Raw genomic sequence first — 24,800 nt, forward strand, 5'->3', positions numbered from 1 at the left:
AGTGCAGCAAACTCTCTCCAGAAGATCAGTGAGGATCTCTGAATGATCCAATGTTGACCTAAATGACTAATGATGATAAATACAATCCACCTGTGTGTAATCAAGTCTCCATATAAATGCACCTGCACTGTGATAGTCTCAGAGGTCCGTTAAAAGCGCAGAGAGCATCATGAAGAACAAGGAACACACCAGGCAGGTCCGAGATACTGTTGTGAAGAAGTTTAAAGACGGATTTGGATACAAAAAGATTTCCCAAGCTTTAAACATCCCAAGGAGCACTGTGCAAGCGATAATATTGAAATGGAAGGAGTATCAGACCACTGCAAATCTACCAAGACCTGGCCGTCCCTCTAAACTTTCAGCTCATACAAGGAGAAGACTGATCAGAGATGCAGCCAAGAGGCCCATGATCACTCTGGATGAACTGCAGAGATCTACAGCTGAGGTGGGAGACTCTGTCCATAGGACAACAATCAGTCGTATATTGCACAAAGCTGGCCTTTATGGAAGAGTGGCAAGAAGAAAGCCATTTCTTAAAGATATCCATAAAAAGTGTTGTTTAAAGTTTGCCACAAGCCACCTGGGAGACACACCAAACATGTGGAAGAAGGTGCTCTGGTCAGATGAAACTAAAATTTAACTTTTTGGCAACAATGCAAAACGTTATGTTTGGCGTAAAAGCAACACAGCTCATCACCCTGAACACACCATCCCCACTGTCAAACATGGTGGTGGCAGCATCATGGTTTGGGCCTGCTTTTCTTCAGCAGGGACAGGGAAGGTGGTTAAAATTGATGGGAAGATGGATGGAGCCAAATACAGGACCATTCTGGAAGAAAACCTGATGGAGTCTGCAAAAGACCTGAGACTGGGGCGGAGATTTGTCTTCCAACAAGACAATGATCCAAAACATAAAGCAAAATCTACAATGGAATGGTTCAAAAATAAACATATCCAGGTGTTAGAATGGCCAAGTCAAAGTCCAGACCTGAATCCAATCGAGAATCTGTGGAAAGAACTGAAAACTGCTGTTCACAAATGCTCTCCATCCAACCTCACTGAGCTCGAGCTGTTTTGCAAGGAGGAATGGGAAAAAATGTCAGTCTCTCGATGTGCAAAACTGATAGAGACATACCCCAAGCGACTTACAGCTGTAATCGCAGCAAAAGGTGGCGCTACAAAGTATTAACTTAAGGGGGCTGAACAATTTTTCAGTTTTTGATTTGTTAAAAAAGTTTGAAATATCCAATAAATGTCGTACCACTTCATGATTGTGTCCCACTTGTTGTTGATTCTTCACAAAAAAATACAGTTTTATATGTTTGAAGCCTGAAATGTGGCAAAAGGTCGCAAAGTTCAAGGGGGCCGAATACTTTTGCAAGGCACTGTATCTTTAATGGATAATTTGATAAAGATGAGGTTTATACTTTCAGACAAAAAGCTAAAAAAGTTATTTGAAGAACCCCTTATCATGGTTGCTCAAGGAACCTTTTGGGGTTCCTTTTTTAACTCCCTGTCCACCCTCCCTCCATTATAAAAACATATTATAATAATATTGACAATATTGACTTAAATAATTCATTGTTTATTTAGTGGCAGCACAAATGTGAATTAATATTTACAAAACAATTTACCCCCCCAAAAAAACACATTACAAAATTGCAACATTTCTGCAGACATGTCAGACTATAATAAATAATAAAAGTACTTTGTAAAGTGCTTTTCATGACATTTAAAACACATCTAAAATAGCTGTGGGGTCTTTGTAATGTAGGTTTGATAGTTATATTTTCAATAATGAAGTGTTAGCTGTTATGTGACAATTAGGTCAAAAACTCTATTTTATATTTTTTGGTGTAGATGGCCAAGGAAGTTGCACAGAACTTCCCCAACATCCCAAATTGATATGGAACCTTCAAAAAACACATGGAGCAACTGCAGAAATAAATGGCTGAGGGTATACTAAAAATGTCTGGTATGTAATGACATTTAATTCAAAGTAAATGTCAATTCTTTATTTTTATGTAGTTGTGTGGGACAGCCATATGTTCAGTTCATGCCTATGATTTCAGAGTTCAAAAAAGCCTGCTTCATGTGTGCCACTGATGAAGAACCTGGATGTGGCCCAGACTGACAGGGTTAGTAACTTTATTTAACATGTTTATAATCTTTTGACAACAGTGACGGCATGTAAGACAATTTATGATATAACACAATGGATGGCTAATTCGTCATACTGCATCGATATTTGATATTACTTCTAACGTGTTCCGCTTTGTTTTAGATTGAATGCTTTGCCAACGGGGGTTCCATGTGCTGTGCCTCGGAATGAAGACCAAAGAGTTCACCAGAGTAAAGAACACAAACTGGAAGTGCAGTCTTTGTTGTTGAAAATGTCTGCTCTACCCCATCCACACTGAAGAGGCTCTGACATGTACATCAACCAGGGATAAAGAGGAAGTTAACACTGACATGTACATCAACCAGGGATAAAGAGGAAGTTAACACTGACGTGTACATCAACCAGGGATAAAGAGGAAGTTAACACTGACATGTACATCAACCAGGGATAAAGAGGAAGTTAACACTGACGTGTACATCAACCAGGGATAAAGAGGAAGTTAACACTGACATGTACATCAACCAGGGATAAAGAGGATGTTAACACTGACGTGTACATCAACCAGGGATACAGAGGAAGTTAACACTGACGTGTACATCAACCAGGGATAAAGAGGAAGTTAACACTGACATGTACATCAACCAGGGATAAAGAGGATGTTAACACTGACGTGTACATCAACCAGGGATACAGAGGAAGTTAACACTGACGTGTACATCAACCAGGGATAAAGAGGAAGTTAACACTGACATGTACATCGACCAGGGATAAAGAGGAAGTTAACACTGACATGTACATCAACCAGGGATAAAGAGGAAGTTAACACTGACATGTACATCAACCAGGGATAAAGAGGAAGTTAACACTGACATGTACATCAACCAGGGATAAAGAGGAAGTTAACACTGACGTGTACATCAACCAGGGATAAAGAGGAAGTTAACACTGACATGTACATCAACCAGGGATAAAGAGGAAGTTAACACTGACATGTACATCAACCAGGGATAAAGAGGAAGTTAACACTGACATGTACATCAACCAGGGATAAAGAGGAAGTTAACACTGACATGTACATCAACCAGGGATAAAGAGGAAGTTAACACTGACATGTACATCAACCAGGAATAAAGAGGAAGTTAACACTGACATGTACATCAACCAGGGATAAAGAGGAAGTTAACACTGACATGTACATCAACCAGGGATAAAGAGAAAGTTAACATGGTGAAATCCCACTGCAGCCCACCTCACCAGCTAACTCTCCATCCCTGTTCAGTATATGTATTGGCCAGCAAACCCACTGCAGCCCACCTCACCAGCTAACTCTCCATCCCTGTTCAGTATATGTATTGGCCAGCAAACCCACTGCAGCCTACCTCACCAGCTAACTCTCCATCCCTGTTCAGTATATGTATTGGCCAGCAAACCCACTGCAGCCTACCTCACCAGCTAACTCTCCATCCCTGTTCAGTATATGTATTGACCAGCAAACCCACTGCAGCCTACCTCACCAGCTAACTCTCCATCCCTGTTCAGTATATGTATTGGCCAGCAAACAAACTGCAGCCCACCTCACCAGCTAACTCTCCATCCCTGCTTTGAACAATTAATAGCATGACTCTCGTACTTTGCCATTTTCTTTTATGGTTGATATTAACGATAAAAGGATATATTATCTGTCTCTCTCCTATCTGTCTCTCTCCTATCTGTCTCTCTCTCCTATCTGTCTCTCTCCTATCTGTCTCTCTCTCCTATCTGTCTCTCTCTCCTATCTGTCTCTCTCTCCTATTTGTCTCTCTCTCCTATCTGTCTCTCTCTCCTATCTGTCTCTCTCCTATCTGTCTCTCTCCTATCTGTCTCTCTCTCCTATCTGTCTCTCTCTCCTATCTGTCTCTCTCTCCTATCTGTCTCTCTCCTATCGCTGTTAAATACTGTGGGAAAAAGAAAAAAACAGGGGAAATAAGTACTTAGAACTACCAATTTTTGTAGATAAATATTAAAGAAAAGGGTAAACAACAACACTGGACTGAACCATCTAACTGTCAAACTAATATTAATGTGCAACAATATAGAAGAGACATGACTAGAGGTTATACAATATGGGTGTATATCCACTGCATGCTTCTTAGGTGTGTAATTGACATGGCCAAGGAGCTATTGCAAATTTGAAACTATGAAAAATGTACGTTACACCTTGTGATTTTACACAAACCAGACTGTGCAATATGGAAGGTTAGTCAGCAGACAATAGGTCACACGACCAAGGAGCTATTGAATTTTTAATTTACATTTTTTTAAATGTAAAACCATGTGAGATGAAAATGGACAAACTAAAGTGTGTGCAATATAGAAGGGTAGTCAGTGGACATTCTGAACCTTGTTTGAAGTCAGTAGATCACATGACCAAGGACCGATTGAAATTTGAATATAAAAAAGTTTGTACTTTGTTTATGCTCCCTAACTAATTCAACAAGGAATACAAAATATTGCTCACATTTCCACATGTTTATTAGCTTTGGAAAGATAATTAATGTCCAAATCGTGAAAATAAGAACTGTGCAATGTTGTGCGCAATATTTCCAACATCATGACACTTATTTGGAGTCTGTGGCTCAAGTGGTTTGAAAGCTATTTAGGTTTGAAAGCGCGAATATCTGTCTAATATCCAACTTAAAACTGTCTTTACCTCGGTCGTTACACTGGCATACAAACTCGGTAGCACAGAGTTGATCATCCATATAAGGTTGGGATATTAGTGCATTGTGGGTAGTTTAGAAGATTTTCCGAAATAAGTTAATAAATATGTAATAACGCAAAAACATAACTGTTTGTTCTTATAGGTACCATAAAGTGACTACAACTAGCTTACTAAGTCTTTAACCACACTGTATTGTTACACTGGTGAGTAAAAACTCATGCTTCCTACACTTTAACTTGTTGTCTGAAGATAAAATATACATATTACTCAACTGCGTTACCCACTCCAGTCAGCAGATGGCGGTCTGGGAATTTAAGGCGATGCTGCTGGTGTGACGTATAATCTAGTGGACGGAACGCTTCTTTCAACAGCAGCAACAGTTCGTTAGACACCTCGGTAGCTTGCTAGACAAAATAGACGAACCAATATAGCTCTTTAGACGCTTTAGTGGTTATTAGCCACTGTATTTTAAACTCACTACTGTCGTCTAGTTAGTTATCCGATTTAATTTAATGATTTAATTTCATATTTACGGTGTTGTTATTAGTCAGTTTAGGGGCTGGTTAAGTTAGCATTAGCCTAGCTAGCTAACATCTCTGACCATGACTTCACTAAGCTGCTCTCCTCCTGATAAAGAAGAGGAGGTCTGCTGGACGGAGAAAGAAGCTCTGGTGAAAGAGGAGGAGGAAGTTACAATACAAAAACAAGTAGAGGGTGAGGCTGTTACGGTGAAAGAAGAAGAGAAAGACGTCTCAGTTAAAGAAGAGGAAGATACGTTCAGAGTGAAAGAGGAGGAGGATGTTACAGTAAAAGAAGAGGAGGAAGAGAAAGAGGAGGATGCGGTTTTTGGAGTGAAAGACGAGGAGGAGGAGGTGACAGTCACATCCAAAAAGGAGGAGGAAGAAGATGAGGAAACTGGATATCTGGGCCCGGTTTCCCAAACGCATCTTCAGGCGTCCGATGGTTCTAACAATGAACTTAGCCGTAAGATGGTTTTGAGAAACCGGGCCCTGATTAACACTAGTAAGTACAGTCTTAAAAACAGAGGCACAAACTCTGCAGTTGTTGAACTGATGTTTGGTGTTAAAGCAGAAATCTGCAATTGCTACATCCATTGTTTTACTTTTAAATGATTTATTTATAGTCATTGATTCTTGAAGAATATAACACATGCCTCATGAGCTTAGTTCAACTGTTGTACCCCATCAGAACCCCAAAACGGCTGTTTTGTAGATTTGTGAACATATCAAAATACTTAAACGTACAAAATACCCGCTGTTAACTTTTAAATGATTGGAATGAATTATCCAAGATTGAGTGTAAAGATTTTTATTTTTGGACAAAGACTGGCCATCCATGAGGTCAAAATTATAGTTTAATTTCGAGGCTATATAGTATATTCTAGAATTCATCCATGATGTTATAATAATAGTTAAACCACGTTTCTAGGATATATTCTAGAATTCATCTATGATGTCATAATGATAGTTTAACCAGGTTTATAGGCTATATAGTATATTCTAGAATTCATCCATGAGGTCATAATGATAGTTTAACCAGGTTTCTAGGATATATAGTATATTCTAGAATGACCAGTGTAGATTTCCTGCGGAGGTCAAATTGTTAGAGCTGTTGATAAGTCATTGTATAATATTCAGCCAGATTATTTTCATGCCATTACATCAATATAGTCTAACCAGAAGAGAAAAGACTAACCGAACCACCTCCTCCTGGTGGCCTTTGTAAATTTCTACCAATCTGCGTGCCAGTTATGATTTTTACATGCACATTTTCGTGGAACAGTTTCATTTGATTTATAATAGTATCTCAAAATCATTGTCTGTGATTAATCTACATTCTATCTAAATTAAAATTATAAGTAACTTTTATTGCCATTGCCAACTATGTAAACAAATAGTCTACATAAAGCCAACAAATAAAAGCATTGCAAATAAATATACTATAAATCACATGGCCTGTCTACAATGAACTTGAAACATTGTATAAAATATTCTGGGCTCTCAGTTTCCCGTGCCAGTGAGTTCTGGACAGACACAGTTGTCGGCTATTTGTGAAAGGGGCTAAGAAGTAATCAGGTTTTTTATGACATTTCCACTGGATCAGAGCATTACATTTTTCCCTTTCATGCCGAGTGGTTATCGAAAGGGCGAGAGCTGGAAATATTTTTCAACTACTTTGAGGAACTATTCTCATTTGCAATTGATTTTGATTAGACTTTGTTTACTTGCTGTTTGAGGTGAAGATACATTTGCTTTGAGAAGCTCCACAACTCAATAGTGTTGGTGCGTTAAGACAATCAGAAATACTATCAGACATCCCCAAGTGGGCACATTTATAGGCCTACATTTGTGCGCAGGCCAGGTAGACTCGCCCTACTTCTATATGCCTAATTAGGTGTGTGTCCTTACTCAACATTGACAGGAGTGTTTCAAACAAAAGACAATGAATAAATTGACAAAACTGACTCATCTTGCGGGGTCAGGTCTGGGTGGTCTGGGTCAGTTCTGGGTGGTCTGGGTTGTCTGCCATGGGCCTTTTCATTTAGTATCCGTTTGCGTCGGCATGAGGAGTGATTGTATTTCCCCATGGTATGTTGAGTAAGTAGAGGGAACATTAGTTATAGTCATAACGTTAAGCTTGTCATGTGAGGAACTTAAATACTGGATCTTGCTGTCGGACAGTTTTTTGTATTCAGATCTCTGAAATGCTCTCTACCTACGTAACATTCGGTGTCTCCTTATGTTACGCTGGGAAAACAGTTTTCATTGGCACAGATCCTAAATCATTTCAGAGTTTGCTAAATCCAATGATTCTAACCGAGAGTCACCTTAACTTTATTGACAACACCCAAATCAATACTGTCATTAATGTGGTTCTTCAATAATTACACATAATTCTTAATACTGTAGCTGTTTAGTTACAGTCACATGTTCGACAATCTGTCATTCAGAAAATGGATCAGCTGATCCAGGAAATCATTTTTTGAATGACAGTCAAATGACAAACATAACGACAACAACCAAACTGCTGCTTCATTCATTACTCTGATAAAGACAGTTATGCCGTGCTCCACGTTGGATCCAACATCCCAACAAATTGATGTTTATAATTTGTTATTGTCTCCTTGATTTACTGTAGGGTCTCGTTAGTCTGTTTGGACACAGAGATACCTAACTCATAATTTTTGGAGAAGTGTTCCTTGATGGATAGGCTATTGTACAACACACACGTGCTCCAGTATGTCTGTAGTGTTTGTGGTTCGGGGAAGTTATGGGTCCTACAGTAGGTCTATGTTATTGTTAGGTGAAGTTATGGGCCAATTTGTTATAAACACTTAATGTACAAACCCTCATTGTCAGGCTGATGGCAAAGCTAGCTAAAGAGCATTTTACTGGTTGAAGTGTTTTATAAGTATAAAGCAGTTTATTTGCGACAATAACACAAACATATTAAGCAGGAGATTCAAGCGAGCCTTACAATTATATTCCAAAAGTAATGTGAAATGCACTTATAAGCAACCTGTAAATGGAGGCTATTTTTGCTGTCAGCCTATGAGAACTCCCCTGAGTTTTCCCCCACGGTGGTGAATTAGTGAATAGACACAGAGCTTAATGTGAGTTTCCTTCAGTAGCATCCTGATCTTGCACTGTAATCTTCAGAATACATTGTGATAAAGAAAATCTGCTCACCATTTTTGCTCCAGGCAGATATACTACATCGGTTTCCTCATTAGCATGGAGGAGCTTCTGCAATCAAATTGTGTGTGCGTCGCCCTCATGCCGCAATTTTAGCAAACACAGAAAGGGGCCCTTTTTGGAGACCAAAGGTCGTCTGCCACACTGCTTAGGTTTTGACTGTCTTAAGACAATTGTAAAATAATTTAACAGATGTCAATTGTTGTACAACTTCATGGGGATGCTCTGGGCATCACCTTTTACCTCAAATAAACAGTGGAGTTCTGGTGTTGTTGGCCTTTAAACATCTGTCTGACCTTGTTGTTCACACAGGAGAGAGATGTGACTATCGTGGATCCTCTGGGGAGCCTCAACAACATCATGAGACAGAGAAAAGTCTCTCCAGATCAGAACTCCTCAAGAAACACCAGCAGAGACCCACAGGGAAGAAATCTCACTTCTGCTCTGACTGTGGGAAAGGTTGCAAATCTTCATCAGAACTTAAAATACACCAGCGAGTACACACAGGAGAGAAATCTCATTGCTGCTCTGACTATGGTAAAAGATTAAACTCTTCAGTAAAACTTAAAATACATCAAAGATTACACAAAAGAGACAAACCATATGGCTGTGCTCAATGTGGGAAGAGTTTTTCTTCATCTAGCTATCTCATTGTACACAAGAGAACACACACAGGAGAGAAACCTTATAACTGTGATCAATGTGGGAAGAGTTTTACTTCATCTGGCCAGCTGACGTTACACCAGAGAACACACACAGGAGAGAAATTGTATAGCTGTGATCAATGTGGGAAGAGTTTTACTCGATCTGACCATCTGACTTTACACCAGAGAATACACACAGGAGAGAAGTCTTATAGCTGTGAACAATGTGGGAAGAGTTTTACTAGATCTGACCATCTGACTTTACACCAGAGGATACACACAGGAGAGAAATCTTATAGCTGTGATCAATGTGGGAAGAGTTTTACTAGATCTGACCATCTGACTTTACACCAGAGAATACACACAGGAGAGAAACCGTTTAGCTGTGCTCAATGTGGGAAGAGTTTTACGACATCTAGCTATCTGACTATACACCAGCGGACACACACAGGAGAGAAACCTTATAGCTGTAATCGATGTGGGAAGAGATACTCTGGTAAAAGATCTCTGATTAAACATCAGAAAATACATGAAGGAGTTGTTTCATGATATCAATGAAATAATGTCACAATGTAGAATGTTTTAACATAATGTCACAATGTAGAACCCTAAATGTTTCTCCCCTGTTCTATTAATTTCCACATTAAATGGATATTAGCCTCAGGGGAAAAATCTAGGCTCTGAATTGAAAGAGTACTATGATGTCACAATGTAGAATCCTTTATTCTACATTTATTCTACTTGATTTAACAAAAAGTGACCAAAAAAAGAGTTGTGTTACACTGACCACGTTGACCACCCACTTGAATCAACATGTAGCCAGCTGTTTTCTACAAGTTGTCCTCTAACCAGGGATGTACACATTATTCCCAGATTCCGTGTGGTTTTTGCTGCATTAGTTTTAACAGGACGTGCAACCTCATCTCCCTCCGTTCGCACAATTGATTTCAACATGATATTGATGAGTGATGACAAATAAGTGTTGTGTTCCTTTGTTTAGTGACCCCTACATTTGAATGCATCACTCCAAAATGTAGCTGACTATCTTCTGCAGGTTGCCCTCTAACCAGTGAGGTGAAATATATCTCCCATTTCCAGGTGTTTTGTTTAGTTGTGTTCGTTTCAACAGCAAGTACAACCTGATTTCCCCCCTAATCGATATCATTGGTTTATTGCTACTTGTCAAAACAACAGTGTTCCTGGTGCTTGTGCAGTTTATTTCAGGTACTTGTTTAAGAAAAATTCAAGTAATATGATTATTGTGGCAGGTGTTTGTGTATATAGCACATTTTATGTTTAGGCTTTCAATATATCACAAACTGTTTCTGCATATTGGTTATTGATAATGGAATGTATATGTTTAAGGTAATGACTAAAGGATTCCACCCTGAAACGTATAACTGTGTAAAGAATTATAATTAATAGACTGTAATTCTCTATTGTGTGTTAAGTGAAGACTTTACTATTTAGCAATTCAAGTGAGACATTCAAGGAAAAGAGGAACTGTTAACAGACAGCCTGTGACAGACAACTTGTGACCACTGTAAAACTGATAACAGGTCTCCCCACCCAGGGCTGAGGGAAACCGTTAGGCTTGCAGTAGATTATGTAACATGTTTCAGGATATGATAAGCAATGTATGTGTTGGAAAAGACTTGTAAAACAGCATTGACAGTGTTTGAGAAGAGTAGGGGTATTTATATGACCAAATGTGAGGTATAAAAGGCTATGTGCTTGAATGATTTTCGGAATAAATAATAAAGAACTTACCCTTTGCAGAAATTCTGGGACTTTGTCCAATTCTTCTATGAAGGGGCCTTACAACCCCCAGCAGTCTGACTGGGGAATTGGTCAAAGTAGATTGTGAGTTTATAGTTGATATCATTGGAACTAGACATTCTTGTGACAGTTATTGATTTGGAAACTTGGGGGGGAGGGTAGCCTAGTGGTTAGAGCGTTGGACTAGTAACCGAAAGGTTGCAAGTTTGAATCCCCGAGCTGACAAGGTACAAAACTTTCGTCCTGCCCCTGAACAGGCATTGAAAATAAGAATTTGTTCTTAACTGACTTGCCTAGTAAAATAAAGGTAAAATAAATAATAATAAATTAAAATTGGAAAGACATTGAAAAGGAGGCTATGCCCAATGTCCAATATGCGTTCGGTTGTAGTTGAATGTGAAAGTTGAAAATGTTGTTTTGGTTTTTTTTCAACGACTTTAAAACAACTTAATTTCAAGGTACTTGCAGCCTATACACATGGTCGCAGTATAATACATTGGTCTATAATCAATTTTATTAACAATCCTACATCTATCCAGCATTTCTTGACAACACTCAAGTGCTAATTGTCTTTATTCCACTACTGAAGAAGCATGACTCAAATCACCTCATATTTCAAACATTCAGCCTGACAAAAGATACATGTTTTATTATTCCATGCCTCACCATTATGTTAATTATTACATATTAACAAAGGGGTGTACATTTGGTTTTCATATTTATAATTAATGTAACATTTAGTATTCATAATTATTTATGCAACCAACTGACAATTTTTGGGTACAATTATATTGACATTGTTGCCCTGCTTTTATAATATCAGGGATCATTCTCAGATGTGCCAACCCAAATGTACTAGAGACTGGGCCCCAAATATTGGAGACTGGGCCCCGATCCTACAACATGCCTATCGAGTGAACCCTGAGAAGAGAGAGAGAAGCTCTGCAGTGAGGTAGAAAGTTACTACGGATATTACAGGAGTTTCCTCTTGAACTCAGACATGTCGGTGGTAAGGACAACTTGGTTGCTGATTGTTTCAAGGGTGGGCAGTCAAAAATATTTGTGTTTTGCGTTAAGCCAGTGCTTTTCCATGGATCACAATTTATTTTGACACGTTTTTCTGTATTGGAGATGAGTTTTGTTTGGACTCGTTCTAAGGGGACAAGAGTTCTAGAAGGTAGTGAGTTTTAGGAAGATGAGAGTTCTAGAAGCTAGTGGGTTTTAGGAAGATGAGAGTTCTAGAAGCTAGTGAGTTTTAGAAAGACGAGAGTTCTAGAAGCTAGTGAGTTTTAGAAGACGAGAGTTCTAGAAGCTAGTGAATTTTAGAAGACGAGAGTTCTAGAAGCTAGTGGGTTTTAGGAAGACGAGAGTTCTAGAAGCTAGTGTGTTTTTAGGAAGACGGGAGTTCTAGAAGCTTGTGGGGAAAAATATATGTATTTTTCTTGTTTTTAATTGTTGACAGCCAATCTACACCATGTTTATACTGTAGAAGGTGAAGCATTGTAGTTGATTATTATGTGAAATGGAAGTTGTTTTCTTTTGGTGGTAAGCAAACTTGTCCAACAAAACGATAGGACATAAACTCCTGATGATCAACCTCCTCCTTCACATCTGACTCCTGATGATCAACCTCCTTCACATCTGACCCCAGTGATCAATCCAGAGCGTCTTCTTTCTTGGGGGGAATCCCTATGGACGACATCACCACCACCACCCACAAGTTAATTGTCATTCAGGTTATCAATGGGAAGAGCATTAGCAATACGTCCTGTCTGGTAACTTGTCTCACTTAATGGATTTACATTGGCAGGTGCACAGGGAGAATAGGACAACGGCAGTCATGTCTGAAGTGTAAAACTACCAATAACTCAGTAATCCTTCTGGGAATGTTATGGGAATGTTATGACGTCATAAAGATATGGGTGGAGTTAGAAAGTTGGCTGTCAGAAATAAATCATAAATCAAATCAAATGTATTTATATAGCCCTTCGTACATCAGCTGATATCTCAAAGTGCTGTACAGAAACCCAGCCTAAAACCCCAAACAGCAAGCAATGCAGGTGTAGAAGCACGGTGGCTAGGAAAAACTCCCTAGAAAGGCCAAAACCTAGGAAGAAACCTAGAGAGGAACCAGGCTATGTGGGGTGGCCAGTCCTCTTCTGGCTGTGCCGGGTGGAGATTATAACAGAACATGGCCAAGATGTTCAAATGTTCATAAATGACCAGCATGGTCGAATAATAATAAGGCAGAACAGTTGAAACTGGAGCAGCAGCACGGTCAGGTGGACTGGGGACAGCAAGGAGTCATCATGTCAGGTAGTCCTGGGGCATGGTCCTAGGACTCAGGTCCTCCGAGAGAGAGAAAGAAAGAGAGAATTAGAGAGAGCATATGTGGGGTGGCCAGTCCTCTTCTGGCATGGTCCTAGGGCTCAGGTCTTCCGAGAGAGAGAAAGAAAGAGAGAAGGAGAGAATTAGAGAATGCACACTTAGATTCACACAGGACACCGAATAGGACAGGAGAAGTACTCCAGATATAACAAACTGACCCTAGCCCCCCGACACATAAACTACTGCAGCATAAATACTGGAGGCTGAGACAGGAGGGGTCAGGAGACACTGTGGCCCCATCTGAGGACACCCCCGGACAGGGCCAAACAGGAAGGATATAACCCCACCGAATTTGCCAAAGCACAGCCCCCACACCACCAAGTACAGTTATACAATGTAAAATTACTTTTAATCCATCTGTCTGCATATTTCAAGACATGGAATATGAGGGTGTGTTGAGATACCCGATAGTTGGATGATACTTTTCTCATCAATCATCTTAAATATTAAAAACTGGAAATCAACCAATCTTCCACTGTTAACTCAATGGAAAGGTCAAATTCTTTATTATCTAAAAATGTAAAGTTCTGGGCGATGGAGAGAAATAAAATGGTGCAGTTTGAGGCCATGTGGCGGAGAGTGATGCAGGAGCTGGAGATGGGGGTGTGTCAGTGGCGACCTGTCATTCAGGGCAGAGCCCCAGAATGTTTGCCCCAAGAAATCAAATATATATAAACATGTGGGGGGGCTTGCCTGTTTTGCATGTTAATTTGGCATTAATAAGTGTTGCACATCAGTTGCAAACAATGTCAATATATATATATCATTGAGTTAATACATTTGCATACACACATGGCATATTTTTGTTTTCTTGAGTAAGGCAGCTCCAAATTGCAGGTGTTTCAGCTTAGCTCAGTGCTTTCTGTGGTGTTGGGGCGAGCCAGCAAAAAATAGGAGCATTGCGCTGTAATTGGCTCAGTGTTCTGTCACTCATGGGGACACTACGTCGTGGTGAAGTTTATGTCCTTAGTAAAGGTAGACATCCAAAATGTCAGCGCTTTGCATCCTGCCATAGAGTTAATATTACAAGTGGCCTTCCAAGAAGGCTCAAGGTCATTGGCCACAGATAAAATTACGTAAAATCACGTTACGGTAGCTTTGATTGGACTGATCATGCCAACATCTTACTGTTGTGTTGTGTCTTGCAGGCATGCATCTAAAACAATATTGAGGAGACCCCACCAAGATTGACATGCTAAAATCGCCACTGGGGTGTGTTCTAGTGGGTCTGGGCAGGTGTGATGTAGTTAATGGAGATGGAGGTGTGTTCTAGTGGGTCTGGGCAGGTGTGATGTAGTTAATGGAGATGGAGGTGTGTTCTAGTGGGTCTGGGCAAGTGTGATGTAGTTAATGGGGAAGGAGGTGTGTTCTAGTGGGTCTGGGCAGTTGTGATGTAGTTAATGGAGATGGGGGTGTGTTCTAGTGGGTCTGGGCAGGTGTGATGTAGTTAATGGAGATGGAGGTGTGTTCTAGTGGGTCAGGGCAGTTGTGATGTAGTTAATGGAGATGGAGGTGTGTTCTAGTGGGTCTGGGCAGGTGTGATGTAGTTAATGGAGATGGAGGTGTGTTCTAGTGGGTCTGGGCAGGTGTGATGTAGTTAATGGAGATGGAGGTGTGTTCGAGTGGGTCGGGGCAGGTGTGATGTAGTTAATGGAGATGGAGGTGTGTTCTAGTGGGTCTGGGCAAGTGTGATGTCATCATTTGTATGTTTTGTATTGTTTATAAAAGATCAACATTTCTTTTTAAAGTCCCAATTCAAAGTTACACCTCACTGTTCTATTTTTGGAGTTGTTACATAAAACCAATCAGAATTCATTAGAATGATAAAGTCAGGAGTGATGTCATATGGAAGACCTATGATGGTGTGAAGTAATATGGAGGACCAGCCTATTACCTATGATGGTGTGATGTAATATGGAGGACCAGCCTATTACCTATGATGGTGTGAAGTAATATGGAGGACCAGCCTATTACCTATGATGGTGTGAAGTAATATGGAGGACCAGCCTATTACCTATGATGGTGTGATGTAATATGGAGGACCAGCCTATTACCTATGATGGTGTGATGTAATATGGAGGACCAGCCTATTACCTATGATGGTGTGAAGTAATATGGAGGACCAGCCTATTACCTATGATGGTGTGATGTAATATGGAGGACCAGCCTATTACCTATGATGGTGTGATGTAATATGGAGGACCAGCCTTTTACCTATGATGGTGTGATGTAATATGGAGGACCAGCCTATTACCTATGATGGTGTGATGTAATATGGAGGACCAGCCTATTACCTATGATGGTGTGATGTAATATGGAGGACCAGCCTATTACCTATGATGTAAACTACAACAGAAATAACTTCACATTTTTTACTTCAAATTTAACCAATCGTTTGCAATCATGACTTGAGTGATTAAAGTAAACCAATGTTTGGAAATACATAACGCCATCTAACCAAATAATCAAAGAATGGTAGCTATACAGTATGCAGTTATCTTAGCCAGCCAGCTAACGTTAGCTATTTAGCCAAATAGCAATTAGCCTAACCAGTGTAGCCAACCAGCACGGAGACCATTTACAACCAAACTAACAAAACCTAAACGTGTTTGCAGATCAAAAGATCAGAGACATAGAGAATGATGGACAAAATTAATCTTCAGACGTCATTGATCACGTGCTGCTGATAAAGTGATACAGGCATCGGCACACTGCTTTGAAGTTTACTGCTGAGCGATTTGGACACGTGCCTCGTAGCTCCGGTATCAAATATAACATCCCCACTGAAAAGTTGACAAAACAAAAAGGAGCAAGCAGGTTGATTTCCTCTGTTGTTTTGATCCCACGGCAAGAAGGCACCAGAGCCCTTGCTATCGGGTTCCCACTAGATAACACAACCACACAGTTCATATGAGGCACCAGAGCCCTGCTATCGGGTTCCCACTAGATAACACAACCACACAGTTCATATGAGGCACCAGAGCCTACCCTGCTAACGGGTTCCCACTAGATAACACAACCACACAGTTCATATGAGGCACCAGAGCCCTGCTATCGGGTTCCCACTAGATAACACAACCACACAGTTCATATGAGGCACCAGAGCCCTGCTATCGGGTTCCCACTAGATAACACAACCACACAGTTCATATGAGGCACCAGAGCCTACCCTGCTAACGGGTTCCCACTAGATAACACAACCACACAGTTCATATGAGGCACCAGAGCCCTGCTATCGGGTTCCCACTAGATAACACAACCACACAGTTCATATGAGGCACCAGAGCCCTGCTATCGGGTTCCCACTAGATAACACAACCACACAGTTCATATGAGGCACCAGAGCCTACCCTGCTATCGGGTTCCCACTAGATAACACAACCACACAGTTCATATGAGGCACCAGAGCCCTGCTATCGGGTTCCCACTAGATAACACAAACACACAGTTCATATGAGGCACCAGAGCCCTGCTATCGGGTTCCCACTAGATAACACAACCACACAGTTCATATGAGGCACCAGAGCCCTGCTATCGGGTTCCCACTAGATAACACAACCACACAGTTCATATGAGGCACCAGAGCCCTGCTATCGGGTTCCCACTAGATAACACAACCACACAGTTCATATGAGGCACCAGAGCCCTGCTATCGGGTTCCCACTAGATAACACAACCACACAGTTCATGAAAAGCATGAGGTGAAGCTTGAGTTAGATATCGACCTAGTGTGACCATCCTGATCCCTCAAGTCAGTGAGTCAACACAGGAAGGAGCAATGAATGGATAGTTAATTTATTTCCAAAGCTGCAATGATGGGACACACACAGTCTGGATGAATGATCAGTAGTGACGGGATATAAATACCACTCCCACAGCAATTCTACATGAATCTGCCCTGTAATATACTAACAAAAAAAACAGTTGAAATGTCTATCAAAGTCATTGTGATCGTATAGTGGATTTAACAATTCCTACTAATTCCTAATTTACTATTATAAATGAATCAATTGTTTCCATGTGTCTCATATTCACAACATCAGAATATCGCGTCATCCATTTTAGTATCAAAATATATCAAATTGACATGGAAAATTACTCAATGTCCCCCTCAGGTGGCGAAGAAGTATAATACACCTAAACTAACAAAATCGGGCTGATAAACTGGCTGGTGTTCATGAGTTTGTAAAACATATACTTTATACTTTTGTCATAAATGACCCTTGTCAGCTCGGAGATTTGAACTTGCAACCTTTCGGTTACTAGTCCAATGCTCTAACCACTAGGCTACCCTGCCGCCCCCACAGTGTGGATGAACGATCAGTAGTGAACAGGGTACAAATAGCACTCCTAAAGAAGATGCATTTTCCAGTTAGATACCAACTTGAAAGAGGGATCTTTAGCATAAAACCCACATGGAAAACAGAGATTTGGCAAATAACATATAAAGAGGCTGACTTGACGCCAAACCAACAACAGTAGTTACTAAAACATAAATTGCTAATGTGTGATTTAAAACGTGGATTTTATGATGTAATGTCAATTTTATACATTTCTATCCCAGAACCACTCAATTTTCAAGTTCTCCATAAATCTGCTGTGAATTACCCAGAATCCCACGCTTTTATCACAGGAGCGGCGCAGCGGTCTAAGGCACTGCATCTCGCTGGAGGCGTCACTACAGACCCTGGTTCAAATCCAGGCTGTATCATAACAGGCAGTGATTGGGAGTCCCTTAGGGCAGCGCACAACTAACAGCTCAAAAACCACACGGAATCTGGGAGTAATGTGTACATCCCTGGTTAGAGGACAATTTGTAGAAAACAGCTAGCTACATTTTGATTCAAGTGGGTCGCCAACGTGGTAAGTGTAACACAACTCTTTTTTTGTTAAATCACATAAATTAGTACTCTTCCATTTCAGAGCCTGGATTTTTCCCCTGAGCCTAAAATCCATATCATGTTGAAATCAATTGATGAGGGGGAAAACGTTTAGGCTTCTACATTGAGACTATTAAAATATTCCTAATACAATGTTAAAACATACCACATTGTGACATTAATTCATTGATATCATAAAACAACTCCATGTATGTATTTTCTGATATTTTACCAGATTAACTCTGGTCACAGCTATAAGATTTAGTGCTAGACTCAGTAAAACTCTTCCCACATTGAGCACAGCTGTAAGGATTTATCTTATGTGTGTGTTCTCTGGTGTAAAGTCAGATAGCCAGATCTAGTAAAACTCTTCCCACATTGATTACAGCTATAAGGTTTCTCTCCTGTGTGTGTTCTCTGGTGTGAAGTCAGATAGCCAGATCTAGTAAAACTCTTCCCACATTGATTACAGCTATAAGGTTTCTCTCCTGTGTGTGTTCTCTGGTGTCGGGTCAGCTGGCCAGATTGAACAAAACTCTTCCCACATTGATCACAGCTATAAGGTTTCTCTCCTGTGTGTGTTCTCTGGTGTGAAGTCAGATAGCAAGATGTAGAAAAATTCTTCCCACATTGATCACAGCTATAAGGTTTCTCTCCTGTGTGTGTTCTCTGGTGTGGAGTCAGATAGCTAGATGTAGTAAAACACTTCCCACATTGAGCACAGCTATAAGGTTTCTCTCCTGTGTGTGTTCTCTGGTGTGAAGTCAGAGAGCTAGATGCAGTAAAACTCTTCCCACATTGAGCACAGCTAAAAGGTTTCTCTCCTGTGTGTGTTCTCTGGTGTGAAGTCAGATAGCTAGATGCAGTAAAACTATTCCCACATTGATCACAGCTATAAGGTTTATCTCCTGTGTGTGTTCTCTGGTGTAAAGTCAGCTGGCCAGATTGAACAAAACTCTTCCCGCATTGATCACAGCTATAAGGTTTCTCTCCTGTGTGTGTTCTCTGGTGTAAAGTCAGAGAGCCAGATTGAACAAAACTCTTCCCACATTGATTACAGCTATAAGGTTTCTCTCCTGTGTGGATTCTCTGATGAATTTTAATGCCTGATGAGGTGAAACTCTTCCCACAGTCAGAGCAGCAGTGAGTTCTCTTCCCTGTGGATCTCTGCAGGTGTTTTTTGAGGTGTTCTGATCTAGAGAGACTCTTCTCTGCCTTGTCAGCATCACAAGGTTGTTGAGGCTCCCCAGAGGATCCACGGTAGTCCCGTCTCTCTCCTGTGTGAACAACAAAGTCAGACGATTAAAGGCCCACAACAGCGGTAATCCAAAAAAGTTGATGCCAACAGCGTAGCCATGATGTTGTACAACAATTGACGTCTGTATTGAATGTAAAAACTATTTGACAATTGTCTTAAAATGAGCAAGAATAGTCATTTTGTCTTGTTTTCACATTAGTAGTAAAATCGATGATTGTAGGCTAGAAATAAGTTATTAAAGTTGTTGAAACTCTAAGCAATGTGCCAGATGACTTTTGGTCTCCAAGGCCCCTTTCTGTGTTTGCTAAACTTGCAGCACGAGGGCGATGCACATGCAATTTGATTGCAGATACTCCTCCCTGCTAATGAGGAAACCGATAGTTATGGATGTAGTATATCTGCCTGGAGCAAAAATGGTGGGCAAAGATTTTAGTTTTTCACAATGTATTCTGAATGTGAATGGGGGAAAACTCCATTTCCAGGTTGCTTATGAGTGCATGTCACACTACCTTGGATTATAATTGTAATGCTCGTTTGAATGTCCTGCTTAATATAATGTTTGTGTCATCATCGCAAATCAACCGCTTCGTACTTAAAAAACACTTCAACCAGTAAAATGCTCTTTGGCTGAGGGTTTGTACACGGTTTGCCAAATTGGCCCATAACTTAACCTAACAACAAATGAAGGAAAATAGCTCTGTGTGTTGTACAATAGCCTATCCAAAAAGGAACAGTTCTCTACACATTATGACCACGGTAGGGATGTTGGATCCAACGTGGAGCACGGCATAACTGTCTTTACCAGAGTAATGAATGAAGAAGCACTTTGGTTGTTGTTGTATGTCTTGATGTTTGTCATGTGACAATCATTCAGAAAATTATTTCCTGGATCAGCTAATGATAGATGAACATGTGACTAACTAAACAGCTACAGTATTAAGAATGATGTTTAATTATTGAAGAACCACATTAATGACAGTATCCATTTGGGTGTTGTCAATAAAGTTACGATATTTATTATTTTTCTTAATGTTATTTATTTAACCTTTATTTAACCAGATGGCCATGATGTAATAATGATAGTTTAACCAGGTAGGCCAGTTGAGATCAAGTTCTCATTTACAACTGCGACCTGGCCAAGATAAAGCAAAGCAGTGCGACAAAAAACAACAGAGTTACACGTGGGATTAACAAAGGAACAGTCAATAACACAATAGAAATATCTATATAGTGTCTGCAAATGGTGTAGGGTGGAAAGGCAATAAATAGGCCATAGTAGCGATGTAATTACAATTTAGAAAATTGACACTGGAGAGATAGATGTGCAGATGATGATGTGCAAGTAGAAATACTGGTGTGCAAAAGAGCAAAAAAGTCAATAAAAACATGGGGATGAGGTAGGTAGTTGGATGGGCTATTTACAGATGGGCTGTGTACAGCTGCAGCGATCGGTAAGCTGCTCAGATAGCTGATGCTTAAAGTTAGTGAGGGAGAAATAAGTCTCCAACTTCAGCGATTTTTTCTATTCGTTCCAGTCATTGGCAGCAGAGAACTGGAAGGAAAGGCGGCCAAAGGAGGTGTTGGCTTTGGGGATGACCAGTGAGATAAACCTGCTGGAGCGCGTGCTACGGGTGGGTGTTGCTCTGCTGACCAGTGAGCTGAGTTAAGGCAGAGCTTTACCTAGCAAAGACTTAGAGATGACCTGGAGCCAACGGGTTTGGCGACGAATATGTAGCGAGGGCCAGCCGACAAGAGCATACAGGTCGCAGTGGTGGGTGGTATATGGGGCTTTGGTGACAAAACGGATGGCACTGTGATAGACTGCATCCAGTTTGCTGAGTAAAGTGTTGGAGGCTATTTTGTAAATTACATCGCCAAGGTCAAGGATCGGTAGGATAGTCAGTTTTACGAGGGTATGTTTGGCACTGTGAGTGAAGGAGGCTTTGTTGAGAAATAGGAAGCCGATTCTAGATTTAATTTTGCAATGGAGATGATTCATATTAGTCTGGAATGAGAGTTTACAGTCTAACCAGACACTTCGGTAATTGTTGTTGTCCACGTATTCTAAGTCAGAACCGTCCAGAGTAGTGGTGCTAGTCCGGGGGGTGCGGGCAGCGATCGGTTGTTGATTGAGTCGAAAGCCTTGGCCAGGTCGATGAAGACTGCTGCACAGTACTGTCTTTTATCGATGGTGGTTATGATATCGTTTAGTACCTTGAGCGTGGCTGAGGTGCACCCGTGACCGGCTCAGAAACCGGATTGTACAGCGGAGAAGGTACAGTGGGATTCGAAATGGTCAGTGATCTGTTTGTTAACTTGGCATTCGAAGACTTTAGAAAGGCAGGGCAGGATGGCAGGATGGACCTAGGTCTAACAGTTTGGGTCTAGAGTGTCACCCCTTTGAAGAGGGGGATGACCGCGAAAGCTTTCCAATCTTTAGGAATCTCGGAAAAAAACGAAAGAGAGGTTGAACAGACTAGTAATAGGGGTTTAGAAATTTAGAAAGAGAGGGTCCAGATTGTCTAGCCCAGCTGATTTGTATAGGTCCAGGTTTTGCAGCTCTTTCAGAACATCAGCTATCTGGATTTGGGTGAAGGAGAAGCTGGGGACGCTTGGGGTAGGGTCCAGTGAACAGGAATATATGAACCAGGGAAGCCGTTAGGTAGTCATTACTACGCTAGCCGGGAGATGCGCCTGGCTCGAGGCTAACTGGTGCTAGCTTCGGGACAAGGGCATCACGGACGTCCTGCAAAGGCCGGTTGAGGGCACATCGGACAGAATTATGTTGGCAGACCAGTCGTGATGGACTGGCTCCGTGTTGACATAGGGTCCAGGCAAATTGGCAAGAGGTACTGTAGCTGGAGTAATTGTGTTTGCTAGCCGGGAGATGCACCTGGCTCGAGGCTAACTGGTGCTAGCTTCGGAACAAGGGCGTTAGCCACTATAGCCACACTGGTGCAAAGATCCAGAGCTTACGGCAGGAATCCGGTGATGTAGTGGCTTCTAGTCGTCTTAGTGAAGAGTCTGGGAGGTATCAGCTGTGTGCCCGAGTGATCATAGGGTCCACTGGGGCAGGCCGGGAGATGAGCCTGGCTCAAGGCTAGCTTCGAGGCTGGGCCACTTGGTGGCAGCAAGCTAGCTGCGATTATCCGGTATAATGGTCCAGAGTGGGAATACGGCAAGAATACGGTGATGTAGTGGAGAAAAACAGTCTGATATGCTCAGGGTTGATATTACGCTGTGCAGACTGGCAGGTATTATCCAGGCTAAAAGATGACTAAATAGCTAGTAGCTAATCAGCTGGTTAGCTTCTGATGGCTAGCTGCTGATGGAGGTTCTAGCTATAAAGTCTAAAAATAAGCAGATCCGTATCACATTGGGTGAGGCGGGATGCCGGAAGGTATATTTAATTTAAACATGGAAAAAGAGATTGGAATATTTTGCAATATATAGAAAAAATGATGAAAAAAACCCATAACATTTACAACAGCCATCACTGCTACGGAATCTTGAATTGCAAGATGACTCAGTTAAAAAACATTGGATACAGCAAACTTTGGCACCAAATGGAAAAGGTTGCTGACTGCTGGTGTAGTCTTATCAGAATCTATAGGAGCATAACGACTGCTGGTGTAGTCTATTACCAGAAACTATAGGAGCATAACGACTGCTGGTGTAGTCTATTACCAGAAACTATAGGAGCATAACGACTGCTGGTGTAGTCTATTACCAGAAACTATAGGAGCATAACGACTGCTGGTGTAGTCTATTACCAGAAACTATAGGAGCATAACGACTGCTGGAGTAGTCTATTACCAGAAACTATAGGAGCATAACGACTGCTGTCGTAGCCTATTACCAGAAACTATAGGAGCATAACGACTGCTGGTGTAGTCTATTACCAGAAACTATAGGAGCATAATGACTGCTGGTGTAGTCTATTACCAGAAACTATAGGAGCATAACGACTGCTGGTGTAGTCTATTACCAGAAACTATAGGAGCATAACGACTGCTGGTGTAGTCTATTACCAGAAACTATAGGAGCATAACGACTGCTGGTGTAGTCTATTACCAGAAACTATAGGAGCATAATGACTGCTGGTGTAGTCTATTACCAGAAACTATAGGAGCATAACGACTGCTGGTGTAGTCTATTACCAGAAACTATAGGAGCATAACGACTGCTGGTGTAGTCTATTACCAGAAACTATAGGAGCATAACGACTGCTGGTGTAGTCTATTACCAGAAACTATAGGAGCATAACGACTGCTGGTGTAGTCTATTACCAGAAACTATAGGAGCATAACGACTGCTGGTGTAGTCTATTACCAGAAACTATAGGAGCATAACGACTGCTGGTGTAGTCTATTACCAGAAACTATAGGAGCATAACGACTGCTGGTGTAGTCTATTACCAGAAACTATAGGAGCATAACGTAAGAATTTACGAAGGCCAGCAGCAGCGGGAGGAGGAAGAGTTTTTTTTCTGATGGTTAGGCTATCTTGATCTCTGGTTCCCGAGTCATATGTGTGTCTTAATTATTTAATCAAACAGTGTGCTTAAAGCATCAGACCAGTTCAGTACATATAGTTGATTTTATTAAAAAACACATGGGGTGTGTCTATATATGGAAAAATACACGTTTATAACATTTCTCCCAATCGGTTGGTAGAAAGAAAAGATGATTCTTGGTTGACCCAAGATTTGTTTTAGTTGGGGCCCTAGTGCATTCATTAAGTTCAGACCGGTTCCCTTTATTTTGTTACCTTACTTATTCTAAATTAGATTTTTTTTAAAGAATTAAATGAAAATGTTAAATGTTTTAGAAATGCTTGAGACTCAAATTAATGAATCATGTTTTGAGGATATACAGTGTTTGTTTACATTTACTAATGAACATTGGCGTGAAAAAAAAGCTTATATTTTGGGTTCTGATGGGGTACGACAGTTGACCTAAGCTCATGAGGCATTTATAAGTGATTTCTTCAAGAAACAATGGGTATATATCATTAATGTACAAGTCCCAAAATGCTAGCCCCTCCTGGGCTAATCTAATAGGAGATATTGGGGAGTACAGTATTTCAGGCATTGTCATGGGATGCATTTGATCAATTGTTAACGTTTTGTTGATGGTCCACTCTTGATGTTCTACACGTTACAGTGAAGCTTCAGCCATTCCTACAGAACAACATTAAAGTGTAGAACCCTTTTACTGCATATTGGTTCAACGACTGCAGAGACGGTACTTACTTGTGTTAAACAGATCACCAACCTCCTCTTCTTCCTCCAATGTGACAGTAATCTCCCC

At 40.8% G+C, this 24,800-nt stretch overlaps 2 protein-coding genes across 2 annotated transcripts in view; one reads left to right on the forward strand and one right to left on the reverse strand.

Annotated features, from left to right (window-relative positions):
• LOC139394344 (zinc finger protein ZFP2-like) overlaps positions 1–24,800 on the reverse strand; it is a 196,958-nt gene that overhangs the window by 24,695 nt on the left and 147,463 nt on the right. Inside the window, exon 5 of the mRNA XM_071142391.1 lies at positions 18,553–19,507. Within this exon, the coding sequence (XP_070998492.1) occupies positions 18,553–19,507 (955 nt within the window). The remainder of the gene's footprint in view (positions 1–18,552; positions 19,508–24,800) is intronic.
• LOC139394345 (zinc finger protein 180-like) lies at positions 5,426–9,796 on the forward strand. Its single transcript, XM_071142392.1, has 2 exons — positions 5,426–5,846; positions 8,852–9,796. Exons 1-2 carry the CDS (start codon positions 5,426–5,428, stop codon positions 9,730–9,732), a joined length of 1,302 nt encoding a protein of 433 aa, XP_070998493.1. The 3' UTR covers positions 9,733–9,796.

This window comes from Oncorhynchus clarkii, unplaced genomic scaffold (assembly GCF_045791955.1).
Source record: "Oncorhynchus clarkii lewisi isolate Uvic-CL-2024 unplaced genomic scaffold, UVic_Ocla_1.0 unplaced_contig_399_pilon_pilon, whole genome shotgun sequence".
NCBI lineage: Eukaryota > Metazoa > Chordata > Actinopteri > Salmoniformes > Salmonidae > Oncorhynchus > Oncorhynchus clarkii.